At 41.0% G+C, this 27,657-nt stretch overlaps 1 protein-coding gene across 2 annotated transcripts in view; it reads left to right on the top strand.

The window, feature by feature from the left end:
* BICC1 (BicC family RNA binding protein 1) overlaps positions 1-27,657 on the top strand; it is a 313,234-nt gene that overhangs the window by 183,255 nt on the left and 102,322 nt on the right. For both annotated transcript variants that reach the window (XM_038744153.1, XM_038744154.1), the window contains exon 3: positions 2,412-2,481. In XM_038744153.1, coding sequence (XP_038600081.1) covers positions 2,412-2,481 — 70 coding nt within the window. The remainder of the gene's footprint in view (positions 1-2,411; positions 2,482-27,657) is intronic.

Here is a 27,657-nt window from a genome sequence, read left to right as displayed (position 1 = left end):
AGAGGAGGTAAGGCATTGCCTCAGAAAAGTCTTAAGAGTGTATTCATCTGTGACGCTCAGCCTTTTGTGTTCATCACAGCACTGTCAATCTAGCATCCACCTCAATTGGTGTGACTGCCAGATTTCTTTCAAATCGATACTAACATTTTAGTCCTCTAATGTAGAACCTATCCTTTGCCTTTGGTCTTACTTCTTTATGCCTTTGCATTCATCTTAGCAGGACTATTCATTACTTTGGAGTGGTGACTTTACCTTTTTCTTCCCCTTCCCCTCTGCTCCTCCTCCTCTCCCTATCGCCCCTACTCCCTCCCTCTGCTCTACCCCCTTCCCTGCCCCATAGCACTTGTGCATATTTGTACATATTTATTATTCTATTTATTTTATGATGTGTATATATCTATAATTCTATTTATCTATTTTGATGCTATTGATGCCTGTCTATTTGTTTTGTTTTGTTGTCTGTCTCCCCCTTCTAGACTGTGAGCCCATTGTTGGTTAGGGATTGTCTCTATCTGTTGCCGAATTGTACTTTACAAGCACTTAGTACAGTGCTCTGCACACAGTAACTGCTCAATACATACAATTGAATGAGTGAATGAAAGAATGAATCCATCTGACATCAGCAGCTGAACATTCAAATTAAGAATGCAAAGGTCCAAATCCAAAGAAAGCAGAAACCTTAAAAAACCCACCAAAATAATAATCTCATTTATTATGTGCTTCCTATGTCTTAAGCCTGGGGGTAAATACAAGGGATAGAGAAGAAGCGTGGTTTAGTGGAAGGAGCCTGGGCTTGGGAATTGGAGGACATGGGTTCTAATCCCAGCTCTGCCACTTGTCGCTGTGTGACCTTGGGCAAGCCACTTAACTTCTCTGTGCCTCAGTTACCTCATCTGTAAAATGGGGTGAAGACTGTGAGCCCCACGTGGGACAACCTGATTACCTTATATCTACCCCAGAGCTCAGAACAGTACTTGGCACATAGTAAGCGCTTAACAAATACCAACATTATTATTGTTACTATTATTTCAGATTCTATAAAGTACCTGTTCCATGATGTATTTTATTCCTACTTTGTAAATGAAGAACCTGAGGCACAGGTAAACTAAACAACTTACGCAACACCATCCAGCAGGCCAGTGGCAAAGCTCGGACTCCTGACTTGTGCCCTTCCCAATAGTGCTCCTTCTCCCCAAATGAGAAAAGCCTTATACTTCCCTGTCTTGTCATTTACTGGGGATGGAAAAATCCATATTTCAAGAGAGTCCCTCCTGGTTTAATGGAAGGCAAACTAGATTGACAGACAGTGACTCTCCCTGATTCAAAGTCTTCTTGAAGGCACATCTCCTCCAAGAGGCCTTCCCTGATTAAGCCCTCGTTTCCTCTTCTCCCACTTCCTTCTGCATCACTCTGATTTGCTCCTTTTATTCATCCTCCCTCCCATCCCCACAACACTTATGTTCATATCGTTAATTAATTAATCAATTTATTTATAGTAATGTCTGTCTCCCCCTCTAGACTGTAGGCAGGGACTACATCTGTTTATTGTTATATCATACTCTCACAAGCTCTTACTGCAATGCTTTGCCCACAGTAAGTGCTCAATAAATATGATTAAATGAATGAATGAATGAATTGGCAACAGACTTACAAGTCAGCCTCATTCACATGGTTTTGGGTGTCCCTCTGCTTCTCTGGTAGGGAGCCCAAATTTGGGCATTTACTATTCAAGATGTGCTAGTAGTGATGGCTGCCTAAGTAGATTGGCTCCCTGGGAAAAGATCTCCGTCGTGTTTTCTACCTTGTCCCCAAGCCCAGCTGTTCCCTGGGACCACCCTCTGCCATGGATTCCTGACGTGTTATTTTAATGATCTAGAGTCAACAAAATGGGCATCTTTATACCCTAGACAAAATTAGTGAACTCAGATTCACGCTTCATGGTTTTGTTTATAGCCACTATGCTATCCACCCAATTTGTTTGAATAAATCAAATGAAAACAAGTAACCCATTAAGGGTTTGTTTAAGGTGACAACTTATGAAAAGTAAAATGATAGCTATTGTCCTAAGACTGTGCTGCACTCCTCAGGCAAAACATTGGATTAAAAAAAAATCAGTGCATGTACCTCTAAAGGTTTTGGCATCCCTTCAGAGTCATGACTTGTTCAGGCACTTCTATGTGCTGTTGATTATTTGCTAAAATACTTCAGTTCGTCAAAAAAAGGAGAGGACAAAGGAATAGAAACTTATATGTGTGTAATACAGCTAGAGTCTTGTAAAAAAAAGACTTCAGTAGTTTTTAAAAAATGCCTTATTGACTTGTTTTTAATGAGAAAATGTCAACATTTTACAGAGAGACATGAAAGGAAAATGAAAGTTCATAATTAAAGCAATATTTATTTTCTTTTTACAGATTATGGAAGAAACAAATACTCAGATTGCTTGGCCATCAAAGTTAAAGATTGGAGCCAAATCTAAGAAAGGTAAGTTTCCTAACTGGGCAGATTTAATCATTTTAAAGCTGAAGATTGTGATCTCCTAATCACCATAAATGTGCACATCTGTTAGAATGCCAGCCTTTATGAGAGTCATATTTTTCAAACGATGAAATTAAGGTGAGTTTTCAACATCTTTTCCAATCTTTGTGTGCCTCTGGCAGTGTGCTGCATTCTTGCTGTACTGTGTGCCCTAAGCAGGAATAGGACTGGCAGAGAAATGAATGTGTGAGTGGCTCTGCAAAAAACACACGCATTTTAGTCAGTTCTGCACAGGTTCTCAGTCCATTCACAGTTCGCTCCTGGAGACCCCATTGTCATCATCACCCTCATTTTTATGAATTGTTGTTTAATACTGATGGTGGAGTTTAATTTGAATTCTCATAAGCTCTTAGGCTTGGTACTTTTTTTGGTGTTTGTTAAGCGCATACTATGTGCCAGACCCTGTACTAAGCTCTGGGGTAGATACAAGCTGATCAGGTTGGACACAGACCGTTTCCCACATGGGGCTCACAGTCTTAATCCCCATTTTGCAGATGAGGTAACTGAGGCCCAGAGAAGTGAAGTGACCTACCCAAGGTCACACACCAAGCAAGTGGCGGAGTCAGTATTAGAATCCAGGTCCTGATTCCCAGGCCTGTGCTGTACCCAGTAGCCAACAATGTACCTGTTGGTGACTGTTGGGGAAAAGGGCTGTTAAACAATGCCTATAGTGGCTGTTAGGGGAAGACATACTAGTTCTTTTTCACTCTTGCAGAGTGAAAAATAGGTTTCAGCGTGGCCTAGTGGTTAAAGCTCTTAACGTCTCTGGACCTCAGTTACCTCATCTGTAAAAAAATGGAATTAAGAGTGTGAGCCCAGTGAAGGACAGTGACTATGTCCAGCGTGGTTAACTTGTATCTACTGCAGTGCTTGGAACAGTGCGTGGCACAAACTAAGAGTTTAACAGTACCATAGTTATTACCTTAATATTATGATTGATGGTAAGTAGTGTGAAGGAGTGACTTTTAATTGGGAAATGTTTAAGATTGGAGTTTTCAGATTGGCTTCCTCTGACTCAGTGTGCTCCACTGTTTTCCACATTTTATGTGGATGGTTCATCCTGACAATAAGAATACCTTGGCAGTGTGTTGGAGGGCAATTAGGAGCACTTCCCACATGCTTCAAGTTAGTTTTTGGCTCTGTGCCTTAGAACTGCTCCCTCTGGTTCCTGGCTCAGAGACATACTTTATTTTATTTTTTATTATTTATGTAGTGCTGTGAATGTACACAGCAGAGCAAGATGGACTGAATGTGCCAAAAAAAGACAAAAACCCAGGCCCCGAAGGAGCTTACGGTCCAGAATTCACTGGACTTGGTCTTATTACTTAACTCTGCAGCTGCACTTTTAAAGTTGTGGCTGCTGATTCAGACAGTTCCTGGCAAGTGTCCCTGATTCCTACATTTTAAGGATTCAGAGATGAATTTGTATGAATGGAATTTCGATGTAGTAAAGCCAGGTTCCCATTCCAGGTTTTGAACCAAACTCTATATGCAGTTACCCATGGTGAACTAAAATCCACACGTATTACCAAAGAGTAATTTTACTCAGTGTTCTCTTCCATCAAACTTTTGTACTGGAGCTATTAGGTAGATGGGCTAATGAGCAGTGAAAAGACAGGACAGAAAAAAAAGGAGAAACAGCGATGGCAATTATCCACAAACTGGATAATCAACTTCTGACTGTAGTTGGAAATAATGGATATTCTCCTGAATCCTTCTACTTCCACTTCCCAGTGTCTGCAGCCATAATACTAATTCATCCATCCCAACCCAGAATTGTACAATTTGCTGAGTACAATTCGCTGAATTGTATTTTCCAAGTGCTTAATACAGTGCCCTGCACACAGTAAGCACTCAGTAAATACAATTGAATGAACCCAATCAGTTGTTTTGAAGTTTAAAACCATTTGATTAATTTTATTTTGTGCTTCTCCAAAGTTAGCCAGTTGTCACAGGATCAGAGTTCACACTTTAAGATTTTGAATTTCTTAGGGATTGTAATGAAAACATAGAATAAGGAAAATCACTTTCAGTTGGTACTGCAGACTGAAAAGAGTGGATCATGGTACAGTTTTAAGCCTCTTCAGCCTTGAACTTAATGCCCAGTATAGCTAATATTTGTCTGTGGAACAGCAAAACTTGTAATCTTTTCTATTCAGAATCAGAAAAGAGTAGTAATCTCATGTTTAAAAGACTTTTTAAACAAAATATATGATTTCAGGTTATGGAAAATAACTTTTTATGAGATTGCACTCTTTAAAAAAATTCTCCACAAAAGAGATATTAAACAGTTCACTTCTCTTCTTGGAGGTGTAAATCTACCTTGGCCACGGATCTGGCAATGACGGTATTTCTCCTGGACACAATAGCTCTAGATGCAGGGAAAGTTATACTCCAGAGATGAGAGAGAATATTACATTTTCATAGATTGTGGAAACTTGATGTCAGCAGAAGAACTAGCTTAAAGAAAACCATTATAGTTTCGGGAGTCATTCTCCCAAGATATTCTGTGGCCCTGTTCAGCATTTCCCACCAGTGTGTCCCAAGAAGCTTCCAGATGTGCCCTGAGCATTGTTACCCCATCTTGAATCACATCAGGCCTGCATTTCACACCCATACTTGGAATTGTGCCTGCAAATGTTTAGTAAAATAAAAACTTGGAAGTGCTCTGAAGTGGGAACAAGACTGGTTGGAAGTGCCCCCTACTAACCTTCTCCATTGGGCTTGGAGATGGACTTAGGAACTGGTGGGTTCCCATAGACTGAAAATCCCATTTTGCTTATTCCCCCACAATATTGTACTCTCCCAAACACTTAGTACCATGCTCTGCACACAATAAGCACTCAGTATATATGATTGATAAGAAAGGTTCCCCTGTTATCCCTCCTAGTTAGACTGTGAGTCCCATGTGGGACAGGTACTAGGTCTAACCTGATTAACTTGTGATTCAGTTACCTCATCTGTGAAAATGGGGATTAAGACTTTGAGCCCCACATGGGACAGGGACTAGGTCCACCCCAATTTGCCCGTATCCACCCCAGTGCTTAGTACAGTGCCTGGGATTTAGTAAGTGCTTAACAAATGCCACAAGTGGCTCAGCAGGGGAAGCAGCGTGGCTCAGCGGAAAGAGCCCAGGCTTTGAAGTCAGAGGTCATCGGTTCAAATCCCGGTTCTGCCACTTGTCAGCTGTGTGACTTTGGGCAAGTCACTTCACTTCTCTGGGCCTCAGTTACCGCCTCTGTAAAATGGGGATTAAGACTGTGAGCCCCACGTGGGACAACCTGGTCACCTTGTAAATTCCCCAGTGCTTAGAACAGTTCTTTGCATATAGTAAGCGCTTAATAAATGCCATTATTATTATTATTATTATTATTATTATTATTGTTTAAGCGCTTAACAAATACCAAAAAAAAAAGATTGGTAAAACTTTAGACAAAGCTCTACAATTCAACAAAGAAACCATGATGTGTCTATAGAGATATGGATTACATTCAGGGAGAGAAGACTTAAAGAGGAATTAATCTGAGAATGCATGGACTTTTCTCCACAAGGGTTCCAGAAAGCGGGATTAAATCGGTTTCTGCAGGCTTGGTAGGAGCGAGGCAGAGAGCGGCACGTGTGACATGTTCGAGTTTTGAAGGCCTGGAACACTGGATTGAGACAGTTTTGTTGAGGGAGCAACTGAACTAGACTTTGTTTTGAGGACTGGGAAGGCCGCAGCATCTCCAGAAGTTACCAGTTTTAAGGGGCTGCACTTCAGGAAGCTTCCATCTACTCGAGAGACTCGGCCCTTCTATGGGGTTCTGGGTCAGAAGCCCCCCCAATGCTTTTGCTAGGCTACTGTATAACTGGTCAGAACTGGATGAGATGTAAGGGAACTTGTGGCAAGAGGCTGAGCCCTGTTGAAGGTTAACCAGAGAGTTAGAAGCAGAGCCAGGTTTAGCACTTCAGAGTTGGCCAGGCTCACTCTGGTACATACTCCGTGGGCTATGCTATGTCTCAGAGGAAGTTGCATATTTCTTGCAAAACAAGCTTTTAACAATTAGGGAAGGAAAAACCACAGCAAGTAGCTGCGTCAATATTTCGTTTTTTTAAAAGTATGCATGTGAAACATCAGAACGTCATCTTATGTCCTTAGGTGGCTGGCAGTGGAAAGTTTTTTGTTTTGTTTTTCATTTGTAGGAAGTAACATTTTGCTAATCCTTCCTCAGTTTAAATTGCTTCTAGGAAACAGGTTTAAAACCCCAAAACATCACTCGTCATTAAGTTAATGCCCTTTTAGCACCCATGAAAATAGTCATTTGCCAACATGACTGGCAGTTTTTCCCAAGGGAAAAGTTGAAATGTGTAAGAAAAATGTCGACTATTAAATTTGCTTATTAATAGAGGGGTTTCATAGATTTTCTTGTGCTTACTCACCTTTACTGGTGCCACAAGCTCCTTAGTCTTCTGTTGATGGTTCCCGGTCAACCCGACAGAAACCACTTTTCAAAGTGCCTGATGTTTGGGTCTGTACTTTTTGAATTCGCCAGAGAAATAGCCCCATCCTCTCCTCCCTAATCCAGCTTTCCCCATCTCCATGGCTTTCCTGATGCTCTTCCTTGTACCCCAAATTCACCCTCTGTCTCCTCAATCCTTCCAATGATTCCCTCTATGATTCCCCATTTTTGTAACTCTTATTTGTCTGTGGCTCCCAACACAATAGCCCTCATTGTTGATATCACTTCAGCTCCCCAGCGCTTAGAACAGTGCTTTGCACATAGTAAGCACTTAATAAATGCCATTATTATTATTATTATTCCCTGGCCCTTTCCACCCCCAAGAGTTTCTGTTTGGTAGGGCTAGAGGATGTGGGACCAGACTTCGGTAGGACAGAGTAGATCAGCCAAGGAAGAGGAGGAGGGGGAGGAAGGAGTATATCGGGGCCCCTCCTCTTGGGCCTCTATCTGCCCCCGCCCAACTTTGTAGTCCCAGAAGGTGGTGATAGCTGGTGTGAAGACTGCTTACTGTGTGCAGAGCACTGTACCAAAAATTATTATTATTACTAAGCACTTGGGAGAGAACAGTATAACAATATAACAGACACATTCCCTGCCCACAATATGTTTACAGTCTAGACAGGGCTGTAGAAGTGGCAATGACATCAGTAAAGTCCATTGTGATCATTATTTTAGTAAAAGTTACAAGGAAAGTTATAAATTTGATCACAGTTCAGGGGAATTGTTCCAGCAACAGTATTTATTAAGTACCTATTATATGGGAAAGTACAGTAAAATTAATTGACATGATCCCTGCCTTCAGGTAACTTACAATTTAGAGAAATGGGAGGGTGAGTTTGTAGTGCAGAAAAGAAAGCCAGAGAACTGGGAGGAAGGTAAAGTGGGAGCTAGGCTGGAATTGAATACCTTGGAGAGAGAGAGGAATTAAATTTTTCTAGTTTGATAGGTAAACCATCATACCTGTAATTTCTGAGGTTCTGGGGCCGTGACATACAGTCCTCTGACAGGCAACACCATGATATACTCCCCACACATGTTCAGATTCTGGGAGGTTGATAATAATGATGGCATTTATTAAGCGCTTACTATGTGCAAAGCATTGTTCTAAGTGCTGGGGAGAATACAAGGTGATCAGGTTGTCCCATGGGGGGCTCACAGTCTTCATCCCCATTTTACAGGTGAGGGAACTGAGGCACAGAGAAGTTAAGTGACTTGCCCAAAGTCACACAGCTGACAATTGGAGGAGCCAGGATTTGAACCCATGACCTCTGACTCCAAAGCCTGGGCTCTTTTCCACTGAGCCACGCTTCTTCTTCTTCTTGATCCATCTACTCAGCCGATCAGTCATATTTGTTGAACACTTACTGTATGCAGAGCCCTGTACTAAGTTCTTGGGAGAGTAGTACAATATAACAGAAACATTCCCTGCTCACAGCGAGTTTACAGTCTGGAGGGTGACACAGACATACTTGGGAGCAGCATGGCATAGTGGAAAGAGCACGGGCTTGGGAGTTACAGGTTGTGGGTTCTAATCCCAGCTCTGCCACTTATCAGCTGTGTGACTTTGGGCAAGTCACTTAACTTCTCTGTGCCTTAGTTGCCTCATCTGTAAAATGGGGATTAAGACTGTGAGCCCTGTGTGCAACAACCTGATTACCTTGTATCAACCCCAGTGCTTTGAACAGTGGTTGGCACATAGTAAGCGCTTAACAAATGCCATCATCATCATACTCCTGGGTGAGCCTGTGCTGGAGGTGGGATGGGGTAAAAGATTGGAGGGTTACCAGTCTGGACTCCTCCCCGACCCCCAGTTTGGATCAATCAATAAATACCATCAACTGATTGATTGGACCTGTCTCTGGGGTAGACCTCCCTTAGTCTAGACTTGTGTTCTCAAGGGAAGCCAGCACAAGGTGAATCAGTCAGTATTTATTGAGCACTTACTGTGTGCAGAGCACTGTACTGTTTGGGAGAGCACAATATAACAGAGTTGGTAGAGAGCTTCCCTGCCCACAATGAGCTTACCATCTAGAGGAGCAGGGATGCCCTTTATCCTCAGTGGTGGTCTGATGACTCCAAGAGGTAACTCCTGTCTGCTAACATCCCAAAGGAAACTGCCAAGGCAAAAGAAATCAGCAATAACTTTCACATATCTCAAAGGAAAATAGTAAATGATTCCCATAAATGCTAGTTTGTGCTCTATTAAATGGTATTTTTAATTAACTTGAAACATCAAGGAAATGTCTTTAAACTAGATAGCATTTTCATATCTGTGAGTACTTTCCATTTCAATGAAAACACAGCTTGTGGCTTATTTTAATATTCCTATTCTAATTTTTGCACCACTAGATGTTTTTTATCAAAATACATTAAGGGTCTCAGGAATGACTAGAAACATATTCACTTTTTAGTCTATCCATTCAAGCCAGAAAACACATTTAAAAAACAAAACATATGTTCAGATCTAATTTAAACCAAATGGTTGAGTGCTTTGCACACATATCTTGAGAAATGCACTCAAATGCTTAGTCACAAAGCCTGTCTCCTTTTTGATCTTTCTTGGTGCCTGGAAATTGAAGGCCTGGCCTGCCCCTTCTTTCCTAGATGAATAAAACTCCTCATTTTCTTCATCAAAAATTAGATTTCATCACTGATTTATTGATAGCTACTACATACAACTGAAAAAGGAAAATTAACTGGTATTTTTAATATTTGCTGGATCATTTAGGGGTCATGAAAATGAACCAAGATATCTAGAAATTATAGTGTATGCTTTCCAAAAACCAAACATTTTTTACTGACTGTAAGTTCCATGTGGTCAGGAAATGTGAGTACCAACGCTATTGTATTGCACTCTCCCAAGCACTTGACACAGTAAGTGCTCAAATACTATTGATTGATTGATTAAAGGAATGAATTTAAGCGTAAAATGTATTGTGCTAAATATAATTTTCAATTAATCTGTTTGATTTGTACTGAAATTTCATTGTCAGTTTCACATTTTTCTTTTGTGTCTTTGAACTGCTCGAGAGAGGATTCCTCAGAATTCCCTGAAGCCTTTCTATAAGTGAAGTACTTTCAACTAGCAGTAAATCGACTTCCCCTAGGTTGCATTCCTTTAAAACCACAACCAAGCACTTCACCATCCTTCAGCAGTTGTTAGCTATTCGGAGAATAATTGCCTCCTGTTTGGAGTGTTGTGACTCAACAAAGGACTTTGATTTCTATAGTTCTTCACCCCTTCCTTCTCATGAGGACTCATTACACCTAGAAAACAGACCCACTCAACTTCTCAGATTATAAATTTGGAGACATGCTCCCGAAAGGAGTTGCTTCAGCTGGAGATGATTGCAGGGGAGCAAGAATAATGTTTAGAAGTTTTACTCCTCGTATTGGATGAGCCATAGTATATCCCAAAACAGGGTATCCCCAAAGGCATTTGAAAATGCAAGGCATGGAGACACACAAGGCCACACAGGTGTTAGCAGGCATGCAGTGTAATAATAATAATAGGTACTCATTAAGCACTTACTACGTTCCAAGCATTGTACTAAGCGCTGGGGTAGATACAAGTTAATCAGGTTGGGCCCAGTCCCTGTCCCACATGGGGCTTCACACTCTTAATCCCCATTTTACGGATGAAATAACTGAAGCCCAGGGAAATTAAGTGATTTGCCCAAGGTCACACAACAGAAATGTGGCAGAGGTGGGATTAGAACCCAGGTCCTATTGACTTCCAGGCCTGTGCTCTATCTGATTTTCTATGTGCCATTGTGCAGAAGTAGCCTGAGTTCACCAGAACCTTGGGTGTTTCTCTAGGGGAGAACCCTAGAAACCAGCATGGTTTAGTGGATAAGGCAAGGAGCTGGGTTGTAATCCAGGCTCCACATTTGCCTGCTGCTTGGCCTCTGGTAAGTCACTTAACTTCTCTGTGTCTCAATTTCCTCATCTGTAAAATGAGGAGTCTGTAACTGTTCTCCCTCCTACTAGGACTGTGAGCTCCATGTGCAGCCTGGTTAGCTTGCATCTATCCCAGCACTTACTAGAGTGCTTGGCACATAGTAAGCGCTTAACAAACACTGCAAAAAAAACAACAAAAAACCCATGCACCTCACCACTTGTTCCAGGGTCTTTGCTTTCCCTCCTCAGGTCTGTGTGATTATCGATACTGCCCCAGGAATCAGTCAGTGGTATTTACTGAGTGCTTATTGTGTGCAAAAGTATACAGTGCTTTTGAAAGTCAACCAATCAGTAGTATTTTTTGGTGTCTACTGTATGCAGAGGACTATATTAAGTGTTTAGGAGCAAAGGAGAGGCTAGGGAGTTATGATCCCTGTCCTCAGTGGTCTTGTAATGGAGTGGAGGAGACAGACATTTAAATTACAGTTGGAGGAAGCAATCAAGTATAAAGATATGTCCATTGGTGCTTTGGAGTGGGGGCTTGTGAGTGCTTAAGTGCCTAGGAGGTGTGGAAGTGCTAGAATGGTAATTGAGGAATATATAGGTGAGGGGGTTCAAAATTGATGGCCTCCTGGAAAGGTTATGATTTCAATAGGGAAGCAGCATGTTAGTATCCCTGCCTGTCACGTGGGAGACCAGGGTTTGATTCCCAAACGGGCAGGTGAATATTCTGGGGAAGCAGCATGACATAACGAATAGAGCACAAGCCCGGGAGGCAGAAAGTCATGGGTTCTAATCCCAGATCTGCCACTTGTCTGCTGTGTGACATTGGGCAATTCACTTCACTTCTCTGCGCCTCAGTTTCCTCATCTGTAAAATGGGGATTAAGACTGTGAGCCTCATGAAGGACATGGACTGTGTCCAACCCGATTTGCTTGTATCCACCCAAGCGCTTAGTACAGTGCCTGGCACATATAGTAAGTGCTTAACAAATACCACACCGCTCATTGGCCAGCGACGGAAGCTGCCCCGTGGACTCTGGCCAATCAGCAGTGCCCGGTGCCTCAGAGATCAGCCACCGAGAGCAAGAAGACCTGCCAATCAACACAGGGAAGTTTTTGATTGGCTGGTCCGTATGGGTCAGCTGCCTGGGGCTCAGCTTTTCGCTCGGCTTTTGGGAACCAACTTCGTGTTCTACTTCAATCAACTGATAGATTGATAATAATAATTAATAAGGAAATCATAATTTGGGTATTTGTTAAGCGCTTATCATGAGCCCAGCCACTGTACTCAGCACTGGGGTGGATACAAGAGAAGCAGTATGGCTTAGTGGAAAGAGCACGGGCTTGGGAGTTGGAGGTTGTGGATTCTAATCCCAACTCCGCCACTTGTCATCTGTGTGACTTTGGGCAACTCACTGTGTATCTATAATTCTATTTATTTTGATGCTATTGATGCCTGTCTACTTGTTTTGTTTTGTTGTCTGTCTCACCCCTTCTAGACTGTGAGCCTGTTGTTGGGTAGGGATCGTCTCTCTCTGTTGCCAAATTGTACTTTCCAAGTGCTTAGTACAGTGCTCTGCACACAGTAGGCTCTCAGTAAATACAATTGAATGAATGAATATTAACAATGTCACTTAACTTCTCTGTGCCTCAGTTACCTCATCTGTAAAATGGGGATTAAGCTTGTAAATTCCGTGTGGGATGGACACTGTGTCCAACATGATTACTTTGTATCTACCCCAATCCTTAGAACAGTGCCTGGCACATAGTAAACACTTAACAAATACCATAAATAAAGGAGTCTGATGCCTTATCCATACCAGATGAGGGACTGTACCTGAAAGATAGTCATAAGAGATTTTTTAGTACAAGAAATAAGAATGAAAGTAAAACCTGAAATGCAGAGGCTACATTCTAATTCAGAGTATCTGATTTCTGATCAAAATGTAGGGGGGTTGCAGCTCTCCTTTTTGAGTTGTAAAGATCGTGTTGGTTTATTGATCTAGGTGTTGTCAACTGTAGACAGGAGCAGTATGGAGTTGTGAAGATGTGAGAAGAGGAATGGGAACTGGAACGAAATGACTTTAATAGAGCTGGGAATAGAGTCACCATTTTGTAGCAGTGTCTGAGTCAATGGAATCCTAAATCTCCTTGTTTTGCGATACTTTTAAAGTTATTAGACAATATTTCTACTCTCGGGATAACACCGATTGAAGGGTCACACTGGGGAAGGACCCATCATTTTTGTTGATTCCTTTTCATTTACTGGGAGTCACAGTTTGCCTTGGGCCAAATGAGAAAATATATTTCTATTACTAACAATGACATTGTTAACTGTGCACAATAGGAGCGCTGAACTGTTTTCTTAACAGAAAGTTGTATTAGAGGTCCATTCTTTTTTTGGTTTTGTCTGTAATCATTGTCACTGGAGGTACTAGAAATATTTAAATACAGTAGTTTGCTCCACTATTGTCCAGGAAATTGAGAGGAACATTTCTTTACTTTGAAGGAAATAATTTGCCTTTTTTCAGCAACAAGGCAATCCTATCATGCCATATGTCAGTAGAGTGCTTTAAAGATTCTTTTTTGCTTACTGTGTGCAGAGCACTGTATTAGGCATATATGGTGGAGGAGTGAGTTCCAGGCCCCAGAGAGGAATTGCTAAAGGGCTTGGGGGTGGCAAGAGAGGTGACATGGGGCACAGTGAACAAGCAGGTGCCAGAGGAGGGAAGTATGTCTGTCCACATGTTTTGTTTTGTCCTGTCCACATGTTTTATTTTGTTGTCTGTCTCCCCCTTCTAGACTGTGAGCCCGTTGTTGGGTAGGGACCGTCCCTATATGTTGCCAACCTGTACTTTCCAAGCACTTAGTACAGTGCTCTGCACACAGTAAGCACTCAATAGATACAATTGAATTAATGAATGCTGGCTGGGCTGTAGTAGGAGATCTGTGAGGTGAGATAGGAGGGGACAAGCTGATTGAGTGCTGTGAAACCAATTGTAAGGAGTTTTTTTGATGTGGAGGAGGATGGGCAACCACCGAAGGTTCTTGAGGAATGGGGAGATGTGGACTAAACCGTTTTTTGGAAAAGTCAATCTATCAGTGGCATTTACTGAGAACTTCCTGTGTGCACAGCACTGCGCTAAGTCCTTGGGAGAGTATAACACAACAGAGTTGGTAGACACATTTCCTATCCACAAGGAGCTTACAATGTATTTTACATTTTTCATTAGTGGATCTGATGCTTTTTTGGAAAATTGAATTAGTAGATATAAAAAGTCCTGCTCCCCAGCCTCTAAATGCTACATTTGTAAATGCTTCGTGATTTAAATATGTGCTCCAGAGAGGATTACCCCACACTTGAAAGGCAATAAATGCACTCATTTTGCCTGATATTACCAAAATTAAGGAATGATAAATCATTGACTTCCATTCCGTGATTTACCACAGAGAAAGAATAAGGTTATGCATCACACACGTTTTCATGCTGATCCAGGTTTCTGAACCCTAGAGTAAATAAAAAGTTCTGTTTCTTTTTTCATTAAATTATATTAGAAAAATTCATTTAAAGTCTTTGTAGTTAGAGGACACTACTGTTGGAGCCTAAAATCAAATTTGCATTTGTTGCTAAAGCAGAAACAGAAGTCCAATGATCAGTCAGTCAAATCTCCCATTAGCATTTCCTTTTCAATTAGAATAGAGTGAGAGGAATTATAAATGGAAAAATAATAACTTGGTTTGGAGTACCATCTAAGTCATTCCAGCCAAACCTGACCAGGTTATTATTACTGTGACTTTGAAGCTTGAAGCATTTTGACGTCTTTGGAAATTCTGTAGTTAACACTGCTGTCTTAGTGAGTTGGTTCAATGCACAGCTCAGTCTTTCATGGTTGCCTCAATTTCCTTGACTGTTTTTTTGTTTTCTTTTTCATTTCACTTTAAGTCCTCTTAGAGTCACTTGTGTTCTTAATGCCCGAATGTTTAATTAAGTATTCATTTGTATTTATTGAACAGAATACTGTGCTAACCACCTAGACACATCCCTCTCCCTGCCACCAGGAGCTAGTTTAACACTCCTATTCTGCCTGGTCCCATACAGTGGGGTACAAAATAGGTTTACGAAACCCTCACTGCTTGGTCAGAGCTATTGTACTAAGCAGCCACTTTTTCTAAGGGACCGCACTAATTTTTCCCTCTGAGTTTTAAACCTGCAAGAATTCATATGCTGTTTGGAAGATTTTGATAATCTTCTTTGTCTACTGCCGGAGTCACCTACAGAAGTGAATGTGAAGAAATGGGGCCCATTGAGATGCAAAAAATGAGAATGTTCCTTACTCCTATGAGCAAAGAGCCCTTTATGACATTTGGCTCCAGTAAATTCTTTGGATTTTCATTTATCAGGCATTTGTAAAATCCCGGCAATGTCATCACCATCTTATTCCAGTTACTGTGGACTAAGAATTTTGATTTGAAGGATGTTGGGGAAGAGGTGGAGAGAAACGTCAGGAAGCGAGAAGAGGAACTGCAGATACTATTCCCCAGTTTATTCATTCAGTTGTATTTATTGAGTGCTTACTGTGTGCAGAGCACTGTACTAAGTGCTTAATAATAATGATGGTATTTAAGTGCTTGCTATGTGCAAGCATTGTCCCACGTGGGGCTCAGTCTTAATCCTCATTGAACAGATGAGGTCACTGAGACACAGAGAAGTTACGTGACTTGCCCAAAGTCACACAATTTAGTATTTGAGACACAGAACCAGAAAAGGTACCTTCAGTAAATCCAACTTAGAGCAACCTAAAAACTACTGATAATAATGGCAATAGGCCTGAAGTGTTGCCCAGTTGATTCAGGGACTTGTGCTGTTTTCAGGGTGAGCCAGTGGATGCTAGGCAATAATAGGCATCCAGTGTCCCTTATGTTATGCCCGGTATGCAATATATATATACACACACCTGTCATCTGCACTACTTTGTGGAAGTCCATGCTTGAGGACAGGAGTCATGTTTACCAACTCTCCCAAGCACTTAGTTCATTGTCCTGCATGCACAATAAGTGTTCAAGAAGCACCAATGATTGGGAGTACCCCATCCCTGAAGCGTTTCTCTGAGGGGACCCCCCCCCAACCTCTCCATCTCCACTCTTGCACGAGAGCTATTGTGTTCCCCTTCCATTTCCCTCTGAACACAGGACTCACTTCTGACCCACAGGCCTTGGTGAGCAGAAATTGAGGTGGAGGGAGGCTGGGGGAGTGAAATAAAAATTCTGCACCTAAAGGTGTCCACCATAGCTCAACAGCAACCGACCAGCTGAACACTGTCTGGTAGGAAACCAGCAGTTCCAGAGACCATTGTAGGGATCACATCAGGACTGGTCTACAAGTGGAAATGCTTTTTTGCTCGTTAGCATTGGGGTGAATCTGTAAGGAGAATCTGTTTTGTTACTATACTTATACAAGGTGATTCAATAAGAATTGAACAGAGCACAGGGCGGTCACATGTGTCTGAGGAAGCCTTGAATCACGTTTGTGTCACCATCAGCCAAGTCCCAGGAAATGGACAAGGAGAGCTAGCCTTGAGCTAGGCATACCTCAGCCCATGGTCTGGCATATTCTCCATAAACAGTTGAAGATGAAACTTCACCTACTAGAGGATTGATGTGTGCTGTGTGACATAAGAGGCACAAATTGAGCATTTGTAAGATTGTGGAAATAACTGTGATAGTTCCTTTACAAATTGGTTTTTACAGCATGCTCATTTATATCCTAGTTACAGAGTAATAAATTTTTAAACAGTTCTTTTCGAATCACCCTGTACATACATTGGGGATGTTCTTGGAAGACTAAAAGTCAGTTCTACTCATCAGGAATGTGTTAAACAGTATCAGGTCAAAGAGATAAATTCCATTCTCTACTGGAAGGAAACTAAGCCTTTGAAAACATTTCAGTTGCATCTCAAATGCACAGTATCCGTAAGCCAATGAGGTTGTTGTGGAAAGAATGTTTGAATTGCAGAGTGATTGCAGAGTAACTGGAGCTTTCTGCCCACTTTCTCATACATTTCCCCTAGAACTTGGCAAAATCAAATTCTGCTGGGGTTGGGAGGAGTGACAGACAAAGGGAAGGTGATAAAGGAAAAGTGGCTCTTCAGTTTTAGCATCTTCTGGATGTTTTTCTTGAGGATATTTATCTTTGAGAGATGATGATGTGCTATTTATAAGACAGTGACCATGATAATGTAATTGCATCTGTCTGTGAGCTAACAGACAATTACAATCCCCCTACTTCAAAGCCTTATTGAGGACATATCTCCTTCAAGAAGCCTTCTCAGACTAAGCCCCCCGCCCTTCCTCTTCTCTCACTTCCTTCTGCATCTCCCTGACTTGCTCCCTTTGCTCTCCCCTTGCCGCTCCCCCACCAGCCCCACAGCACTTATATACATATCTGTAATTTATTTATTTATATTAATGTCTGTCTCCACCCCCCTAGACTGTAAGCTTGTTGTGGGCAGGTAATATGTCCATTTATTATTGTATTGTACTCTCCCAAGCACTTAGTATGTGCTCTGCACAAAGTAAGCTCTCAATAAATATGATTGAATGAATGGATCAGTAAGATTTTTAGGGATATGCTTAATAGAATAAACATCACTTCCTGGCATGTAATGAAAATGTACCAAATCTATACAATTCATGTCAGTTTTATGGCCTTATTTTAAATTGCACTATACATAAACATGTTAACTAACCAGGTATTGAACAGAATGTATAATAAACAGTAAGTTTAGTTTCAGCAGCCAGTTTCAACAGCCAAGCTCAATAGGATTTAGTAATAAACTTGATTCAACCTCAGCTTTTGTGAAAATTCTGAAAACAGGGCTGTAAAAGCCATAATTCTTATGTGTGTTTATTATGCATGTCATTCCCTTATTCCCAGCTGTTAAATTTTCTTTCAGTTCTTATCACATCCAAAATGGAAAAACCTTGGATTTCAAAGTCATTTTATGTTTCTTATTTCAAGTTTTCCAGCTGGCCAACTGGGTTGGCTAGTTGAATTGGGAATGCATTTGAAGGAGAAATAAACCTATGTGATAACTATGTATTTATTATTGCTTGACACGAAACGTTCTGGCTTTTAGAAATTTGCTGTTATCTACTGACAAAGAACTAAGGTGACCTAAGATGATAACTGACATAGCCCTGCTGATCCAAAATGTGTTAAACTGTGTAGAAAATTTCTCTTTTTAATTATTAAAATGTTTGTACTCACCATTTCAGGATTCAATTTTGTTCAGATTTTCAACATGCTCTTCTCCACCTTTGTATAATCGACAGATGACCAGTTCTTGAGACTTTCACACAAATTTCTTCACCCCTGAGACCCCTTTACCTTAGAAAGTTTGATCTTAATAAGAGAGAGTGTATATTTCAGCTAAGATTATAAAGAAAAACTGGGACAATTATGGAGTCCAGTCATACTTTTGAGGCTTGGCAGTGTATCCATATAGCCTGAGTTATGGTTCCATCACTTCCTTTTTGGATTTCAAATGGTTTGCACTTCCTGCCTCTTTTGCACCACACTGTGCTAAAATTATGATGATAATCCTCCTTGTTTTACAAGATTAAATGATTCTTTTTTGAGCGCTAACTACTGTTACCCTTCATATGGCACATATGCCTCCAATTTGCTGATTGACCTCAAGCAAGTATTTTAAGATGTCTGCCTCATTCTCTTTTGTAAAATCCGAATCATTCTTCTCACCTCATTCCTTTGTATGGTCTCTGAAGGTAATATGTGAAAATATTTTAATCTTTAAGGGAAAAATAATTTCAAGTTTGTAGGCTTATGCAAATGCATATGTGATTTTTTTTACATTTCTAAAATAAATCAAGTATTTAGCATATTTCTTACAATGTAAGAGAGGTAACTTCTTGTTTTGCCTGCTGAAAAAGGGAAATTGTTATGTAGCAACATATTCGTTATATAGTAACAGTATTCGTTAAGCACTAACTGGGCACAGATCATTGGACTAAACACAGGGAAAGAATACACAGTTGGAAATTAGACACAGTCCCATCCATTCATTCATTCATTCAGTCGTATTTATTGAGCGCTTACTGTGTGCCGAGCACTGTACTAGGCACTTGGAAAGTACAATAAGGCAATAAAGAGAGACAGTCCCTGCCCAAAACGAGCTCATAGTCCATCCCTGTTGAGAACCTGTTTGGTGCTGTACTTGTGAAATAAAACGTATTGTAATAAGCTCTCAGGGAAAGTACAAGAGAAGCCAAGGACATGGCCCAAGTACCTATATTTTATCTGAGTGTTGGAGCCAGTCATTTAAATTGATCAACTTAAAATGTTTTTCCAATATATGCTTTTTGGATTTTGTTTCTGAGAATGTCTTTTTTTAAAATTTTATTTAATTTTTTTTTTTATTTTTGGAGGCAATGCGGCAAGGCTTAGGGATCAGAAGAGGCTGTCACTCCAGCGGTTATCTCAGCAGGAACGTTTATACTTTGTAGAATGGTGTTTCCAATTTGAAAAAGAATCTGTGATATGAAATGGAAAGGCTACACAAATCCAGGACTGACCTTTTTTGGCAATTCAGGTGAAGGGTACAGGTTAGAAAGAGCTTTCTGAACTTGGGGATTTTAGGTTGCAAAACATAGGCTCCCTTTTGCCAACATTTAAAGTTCCAAATTTCTTGCTGGTCCAGGGTATGAAAGACGGGGATGAGATAAGAAATTCAATTAGTTGAGCTTGAACAGTAGGGGAGAGTTTCCAAAGTGAGATTTTCTTGTCCTATGCTGTCCAGTTGTCTCTGACCCATAGCGACATCATGGACACATGTCTCAGAAGGCCCCACCTCCATCTGCAATCATTTTGGTAGTATATCCATAGAGTTTTCTTGGTAAAAATCCAGAAGTGATTTAACATTGCCTCCTTCCACGCAGTAAACTTGAGTCTCCACCCTTGCCTTTCTCCCATGCCCCTGCTGCCCAGCACAGATGAGCTTACCTGATTGCAAAGCTTTCGCCATGCAAATATATTGAATGAGGCTTGCTTGCTTCTAAATAAGTTTGTACTGCCTAGGGGCCCTGCGTAGATCACAAAACTAATAAGATCTGTGACATGATTTTTCTTTGCTCTTTTGCTTTGGCTACCCTGGCTGTAAATTTCAGCATTTTGTTTTATTTTTTGATGGTATTTGTTGAGTGCGTCAAAAGCACTGTTCTAATCAATGGGGTAGATACAGTCCCTGTCCCACATGGGGCTGACTGACTAAATTGGAGGGATTTAATTCTCATTTTACAGATGAGGTAAATGAGGCACAGAGAAGTGAAGTGACTTGCCCAAGGTCATACAGCAAAGAATTGGCAGAGCTGGAATTAGAACCCAGTTCCTATAACTCCCAGGCCCGTGTTCAGGCCTGTATTCGTTCCACTAAGCCACACTGAGAGGGAGATGGTGGAAAAAGCAGCAGTGACTCACCTTTCAGTGTTTTCCAGGCCCTCAACCCTACCCACTGGTGATGTCATCACCCAGATCACCCCATGTCCCTGGAAGGCCTTTCTTCATGTAAACAATCAGTGGTAGCTATTGAGCATTGACTGTGGGCACAGCACTGCACTTAATGCTTGGGAGACACTTTCATTCATTCGTTTATCCATTGTCGGATTTATTGAACACTTACTGTGCGCAGAGCACTGTACTAAGCACTTGGAAGAGTACAATACAACAATAGACACATTCCCTGCCCACAAGGAGTTTACAGTCTAGAGGGGGGAGACAGTTATTCATATAAAAAAATTACAGCAATGTACATAAGTGCTGTAGGACTGGGAGGGGGGAAGAACAAAGGGAGCAAGTCAGGGTGATGCAAAAGGGTGTGGGAGAAGAGGAAAGGGGGGGTTAGTCAGGGGAGGCCTCCTGGTGGAGATGTGCCTTCAATAAGGCTTTGAAGTAGCGGGGAGAGTAACTGTCAATCAGGTTTGAGGAGGGAGGATGTTCCAGACCAGAGGCAGGACGTGGATGAGGGGTCAGTGGCGAGATAGGCAAGATCAAGACACAGTGCCCTACCCTCAAGGCGTTTACCAAGCATCTGCTTCGTGGCACTGTGCCTCATCTCTTCAAAGTCAGTTTACTGATTGGGGAAACTGAGTAGCCATTTGGTATGAGAGTCAGAGGACCTGGGTTCTAAAGTGCACTCCTCCACTTTTCTTTTGTATGACCTTGGACAAGTCACTTAACTTTTCTGTGCTTCAGTTACCTCACCTGTAAAATAGGGGATTAAGACTGTGAGCCCCATGCGGGACATGGACTGTGTCCAACCTGGTTAGCTATTATTTAGCCCAGTGCTTAGTACAGTGCCTGGCACAGTGTAAATGCTTAACAGATACCATTAAAAACAAAGAAAACAAACAAAAACAAACTAAAGTGGGAAGGACTTTAAGTCTTTCTAGAAAGGCACTGATGAGTGAGGAGAGATTGGCCTCAAATTAGAGACCTCTGGACTGTGACCTCCTTATGGGCAGGGACCATATCTGCTAATTCTGTTGGATTGTACTGTTCCACGTGCTTAGTACATTGATTTGCACATAATAAGCTCTCAATAAATACCATTGATTGATTGATTAATTAAAAATGGGAAAAAGTTCCTGTTGCTGCCCTGGGAAATGCTCAGGAGCACTGAAGAATAAAGTTGATTTGACTCTTCAGCCTGCTCTATCTCAAATTTTCCACCCGCAACCAGCTAAGAAATCATCACAAAGTGATTATATGACAGGCCTGTTTGGCAGATGGATTTGAGAGTATTGTTTCAACGTAGTTGTCATTTAATAGCTAAATTCTTATTTTCAGATTATGATGATAAAATCCACCATTCTGGAATAGCTGGAAGATGATTTAGGATCAGGGTGGGATTTTAACATTCTGCAGGCATGATGGTTACCAAAAAACTTTTGTAATTTGCCCAGAGTTGAACCTATTTTTTATTTGAATAAAGATTCTGGAGTTTTCTGATGCCAAAATATGTTCAATAAATATTCCTTTTTGCTTTCTCTAGCAACTAAGCTGATATTTGTAGGTAAGAAGTTTCTCTCTTTCCTTGGAAGTTTGCTAAAGAATCATAAACCATCACTTCAGTCCTCTGTAATTTTTGAGTTTTTGCACTAGAGTACCAAAGCCATGCACTAGGTGTTTCAGGAGAAGAAAATAATTTTCAAAAAGCACCTGAATCTAGAGGTGTCGGATATATGTGTTAGAGTGGACCTTTCATGTTACTAATAAGTGTGTTTGCCATTGTTTCTGCCCTTTGAATTTTTTTGACAAGCTAGGATTGGCTTTGGAGGAATTTGACACCACGTAAACACCTTAGTAAACTGTCTGGCTTCAAACTGAAAGCAGCACTTTATTCTGTCTCAATATTACTTCATCCCACAGAACTTCTTGAGTCTGTAACTGTAACCCACTCTTAACGTTCCCACCTCCCTCCTCCATTTCCTCACTCACATGTTCCAGCTTGGAACTCTTACTCTCCCCACATTCAAATTCCTCCTAAAATATCACCTCCTCTAGCAAGTTTTCCCCTATTAATTTCCCAGAAAACCAAGCTATAGATCTCTTCAGCCAAATCTAGTACTGAAATGAGTTTATTTATAGCACTCATTATATATGCCCACTCTATTTATTGTAACCGTTCTAGTTGTAAATGTTTTTACATTTGTCTTCTCCATTAGAGTAGACACTTCTTGTGGGTAGGGAGCATATCGCTTCATTATTCCATACTTCTCTGGTACCAAGTGGATGTCCTATAAATGCTGCTGCTAATTATCTATCAATCAAACGTATTTGAGTGCTTACTGTGTGCCAAACACCCAACCATAGAACACTGGGAGAGTACAGTACAACAGACTTGGTAGACATATTTCGTGCCCACAAGGAGCTTCCAGGCTAGAGGGAGCAGGTCAGACTCAATCCCTGTCCCACATAGGACTCACAGTATAAGTAGAAGTGAGATCAGCTATTTACTACTTTTAGCATTAGATCTGTCACACAGATTTGTAAACAAAATCAAAGATATGAGAAAGACTTATCTTGACTTTTCAGTATGTTAACTTTCTAACTTGTAACTTTCGCAAGGCCACCAAGCTTCTCTGAGACCTAGATTTGATTTTGCTGCCCTGTTGGGTGGCATTTGGGCTGTGAAGTAGCTGATTCTCAGACACACTGGTCAACATTGTGTTTTGCTCATTACACTTGTTCTTTCTCCCAAAATGAGTTTTTTAAAGTATGCCAGAAATGGGAAATCAAATTTGATAGAAGAATATTTAAATGCGCTCTTCAAGACTTTTGCTTCAGAGATGCTTGCATTTTTGTGGAGATGTGGTTTGACTTGTTACTTTTTTGCAAAGTTGAAATCATCAGTCTGAGCATTCATCTCTGAGTGTATCAGTTAGGTTTTAGAAACCTCATGACGATGAAACTCCTTAGTGCAGTGATCTGTGTTTTCACTTGTCCAACTTCCACTCTTGGTTCCTCTTCTCGGCTTGTGGAGAGATGTTAGGATGGAGCAGAGTGGTGTAATGGCTGCATTGATGGCAGAATTTCTTGGAGTGTATCCTCTTTGCTCCCTACTCCAACCAGGGGTACTGACCAGAAGCTGCCATTACAAGGTGGGAAGCTGGAAGCTCCTTAGAAGCCCAGGACCCAGGGTATGGATGCTGCAGAATTTCACCATGACATAATGAAGAAGTTTCATATTCCATCGCCCCTTAGCTGGTCCTGAAATTATCTAAAATTACCCAGAAAACTGCAGCATACTTGGTTTAAATAGCTAAAAGACCCTCGAGGTGTCGCCTTATGATGAGCATTGATTTGAGTTAAATAAATCCCATTTCTGCAGGAAAAACAAATTGACATCAATGTAGGGTTTTCTGGAGTTGTGTGCCACCACATATGAGACAGTATTCAACAGAATGGGGACTAGGCTAAACAAGACACAGTTTACAGAGTCTAATTTCCACCGTGTTCCATTTTTTCAAGGGAATGGGCCTGTTTATCTGGAATAAAGAATGTGTGGTTACTACAGCTATTTTTCCCAAACATCTAGAAATTCACCGAGCCAATCATTATGCCTACTCAGTTACTGTTGTGGAAATGCCTATTTCAGGTACAAAATGAACATCTTCTACAGTTATGTGAAATTGTTATTTGCAGAAACTGACCGCAAATGTCATTTTGGGTCAGGCTCATTGTAATGATAATAACTATTATTATTATTATTATTATTATTATTATTATTATTATTGTATTTATTAAGCTCTTACTATGTGCCAGGCACTGTACTAAGCTCTTTAGTGGATACAAGTAAATCGGTTGGACATAGTCCCTGTCCTATCCTCTCCCCCTCGTCCCTCTCTCCATCCCCCGCATCTTACCTCCTTCCCTTCCCCACAGCACCTGTATATATGTATATATGTTTGTACATATTTATTACTCTATTTATTTATTTATTTATTTATTTTGCTTTTACCTATCTATTCTATTTATTTTATTTTGTTAGTATGTTTGGTGTTATTCTCTGTCTCCCCCTTCTAGACTGTGAGCCCACTGTAGGGTAGGGACAGTCTCTATATGTTGCCAGTTTGTACTTCCCAAGTGCTTAGTACAGTGCTCTGCACACAGTAAGCGCTCAATAAATACGATTGATTGATTGATTGATTGATTTTACACATGAGGTAACTGAGGCAAAAGGAAGTGAAGTGACTTGCCCAACATCATACAGCAGACAAGTGGAGGAGCCGGGAATAAAATCCATGATTTTTGATTCCCAGACCCGTGCTCTATCCACTGCCCCATGCTGTTTCTTAGGTTTGGGGCCACACCCAAGACCCTCTATTGTAATAATAATGATGATGCTGTTTATTAAGGACTTGTTAGGTACCAAGCATCGGGCTGCATGTATGTTTCGGATATAGGATAATCAGATTGGATATAATCCCTGTCCCTCATCAGGTTTACAATCTAAGAGAGAGTGAGAACAGGAACAGAATTTTACCAGTGAGGAAACCGAGGCACAGAGCAGTTAAGTGACATCATACTTAACCCATGTTTCCTGACTTCCAGGTCCCTGCAGTTCCACAAACTGCCGGTTCTTCTGAAGAGTTATGGATTACAGTTTAAACTTTAATCAGTCAACCAATTGTACTTACTGCGTGTTAATGTATTCAGAGCACTTTACTAACTTCATCCTTTTGACAACTGTTTTGGGAGACGTCTCACAATCAAGAATGGATTCTCATCATTCTTGGAAGTGTTGTTCCATGTTTTTTTTTTTGTCATTGCCCTGAAAGAGGTCTGATATCTTCCACTACATTTATTCCTCACTTTTTTCTATGTTCAGACTGCCCTTGGAATATTAAATAACGATAGTATTTATTAATCCCTTGTTATGTGACAGTCTTCGTGCTATAGCCTAGGGCAGGTACAGAATAATCAGATCAGATGTATCTCTGTCCTATATGGGGCTCACAGCTTGAGGGAGGAGTAACAGGTATTTTAACTCCGGTGTACATGTGAAGAAACTGAGGCACAGAGAAGGGTTACACAGAGACAAGTGGCAGAGGCTGGACTAGAATTTCGGTCTCCTGATTCCCCGTTTGGTGCTTTTTCCACTAGGCCATGCTGTTACTCAATCACATATTTATTAAGCACTTACTATGTGCAGAGCACTGTACTAAACACTTGGGAGAGCACTGTACAATAATTATGGTATTTAATAATTATGGTATTTGTTAAGTGCTTACTATGTGCCAAGCACTGTTCTAAGCACTGTGGTAGATGCAAGGTAATCAGGTTGTCCCATGTGGGGCTCCCAGTCTTACTCACCATTTTACAGATGAGGTAACTGAGGCACAGAGAAGTTGGGTGTCTTGCCCAAGGTTACACAGCAAAGAAGTGGCAGAGGTGGGATTTGAACCCACATCCTCTGACTCCCAAGCTCGTGCTCTTGCCAAGAGCCATGCTGCTTCTCCTGTTAAATGTTTACTATGTGCCAGGCACTATTCTAAGTGCTGGGGTAGATACAAGGTAATTGGGTTGGACCCAGTCCCTGTCCCACATAGGGCTCACAGTCTTAATCCCCAATTTACAGATGAGAGAACTGAGGCACAGAGAAGTGAAATGACTTGCCTAAGGTCACAGAGCAGACATGTGGCAGAGTCGGGAGTAGAACCCAAGACCTATTACTCCCAGGCATGTGCTCTGTCCACTAGGCCATGCTGCTTCTCTAATTAGCACACATATTCTCTTCCCACAACAAGCTTACAGTCTAGAAGGGGAGACAAATATTAATATGAATAAATAAGTAATTTATAATATACAATTTAAAGATATGCACATAAGTGCTTTAGGGTTGGGGGTGGAATATCAAATGCCCAAACATCCACTCCTACAGATCATGAGTGATATTCATGGGAACTTAGCATTTGTAATTGTTTTCGGGTGTATCTGTGAATTGAATGTGATGCAGAATAGTGTCAATGAATGTTCCCTTGGTTTCTCTCATTTCCTTGCATTGTTCTCCTCCTCATGAAAACTTACAAAAGACACTCATTCACTACTCAACTTGGCTGATTTTGAACAGATGTCCTAGTCATGATGGGCTTTTAATCATTACCTGCCATAACCCTTTCCAGGCCCTCTCACCTCAAAGCATATTTAACTTCCAAAAGCTGAAACTGGAACTCAGAAGTTGTTACAGTGGAGTCAAAGTTGAGAAGTTAGCATGGCCTAGCAGATAGTGCATGGGCCTGGGAGCCCGAAGGGTTTGGGTTCTAATCCCAGCTCTGCCACTTGTCTGTTCTGTGACCTTGCACAAGTCACTTAAACTTCTTTGTTACCTCATCTGCAAAACGGAGATTAAGGCTCTGAACCCCACATGGGACAGGGCTGTGTCCAACCTGATTACCCCAGCACGTAATACAGTGCCTGGCACATATCACTTAACAAATACCATAAAAAAATTGACATACTGTTTACTTGGTCTGAGCTACCTGGAGAACCAATGTTTGGGCATCTGCAGGGTTGAACATTTGGGTCTTGAACTTTTCATTGACTCAGTGGAATTTACTGATTGTTAATGTGTTTGAGCACTGTATTCAGTACTTGGGAGAGAACAGTAAAGTAGATATATCTGCAGTCAGTAACTAGAGAATGAAAGGATTCGATGCCCAGATTGTATTTTTCCAGGTATGTTTTAAGGGACAAGGTGTGCTTTGCCAATTTTGTACTGAGAGAACTACAACGAGGAGAGAGCAGCCATGAAAATGTAACTCAAACTTGCAAGTTTAGAGTCTTATCTCATTCACATTACTGCAGACTCTGGGTGGATGTGTTTTAGTTTCTATGACAACTTTCTAGGCAGCAGAATCCCTAGGTTGGCATTGCCTGATCCTAGAAACCTCAGATGGAAAGGGAATTCAAGACTCTTGGTATATTGAGGCCTCTGTTCTTCAGTCCAAAAGAAGATTTTTTAAAAGCTGTTTAGTCTTGGTTCTAAAGATATAAAGTGTAGATGTCCGTGCAGAAAGGATTTAAAAAATCTTGGCTTTTACATAGGTTTTCCTCAGTAGTTCCCATGACAACAAAACTATTGGCACAGATATTCTGTCAAGAATGCTTTTCTCCTGCACACCCTCCCTTAGCAATCCATGGTGAT

The sequence above is a fragment of the Tachyglossus aculeatus genome, chromosome 3 (genome assembly GCF_015852505.1).
Source record: "Tachyglossus aculeatus isolate mTacAcu1 chromosome 3, mTacAcu1.pri, whole genome shotgun sequence".
Classification (NCBI taxonomy): Eukaryota; Metazoa; Chordata; class Mammalia; order Monotremata; family Tachyglossidae; genus Tachyglossus; species Tachyglossus aculeatus.
This window is presented reverse-complemented; position numbering and strand designations above follow the sequence as displayed.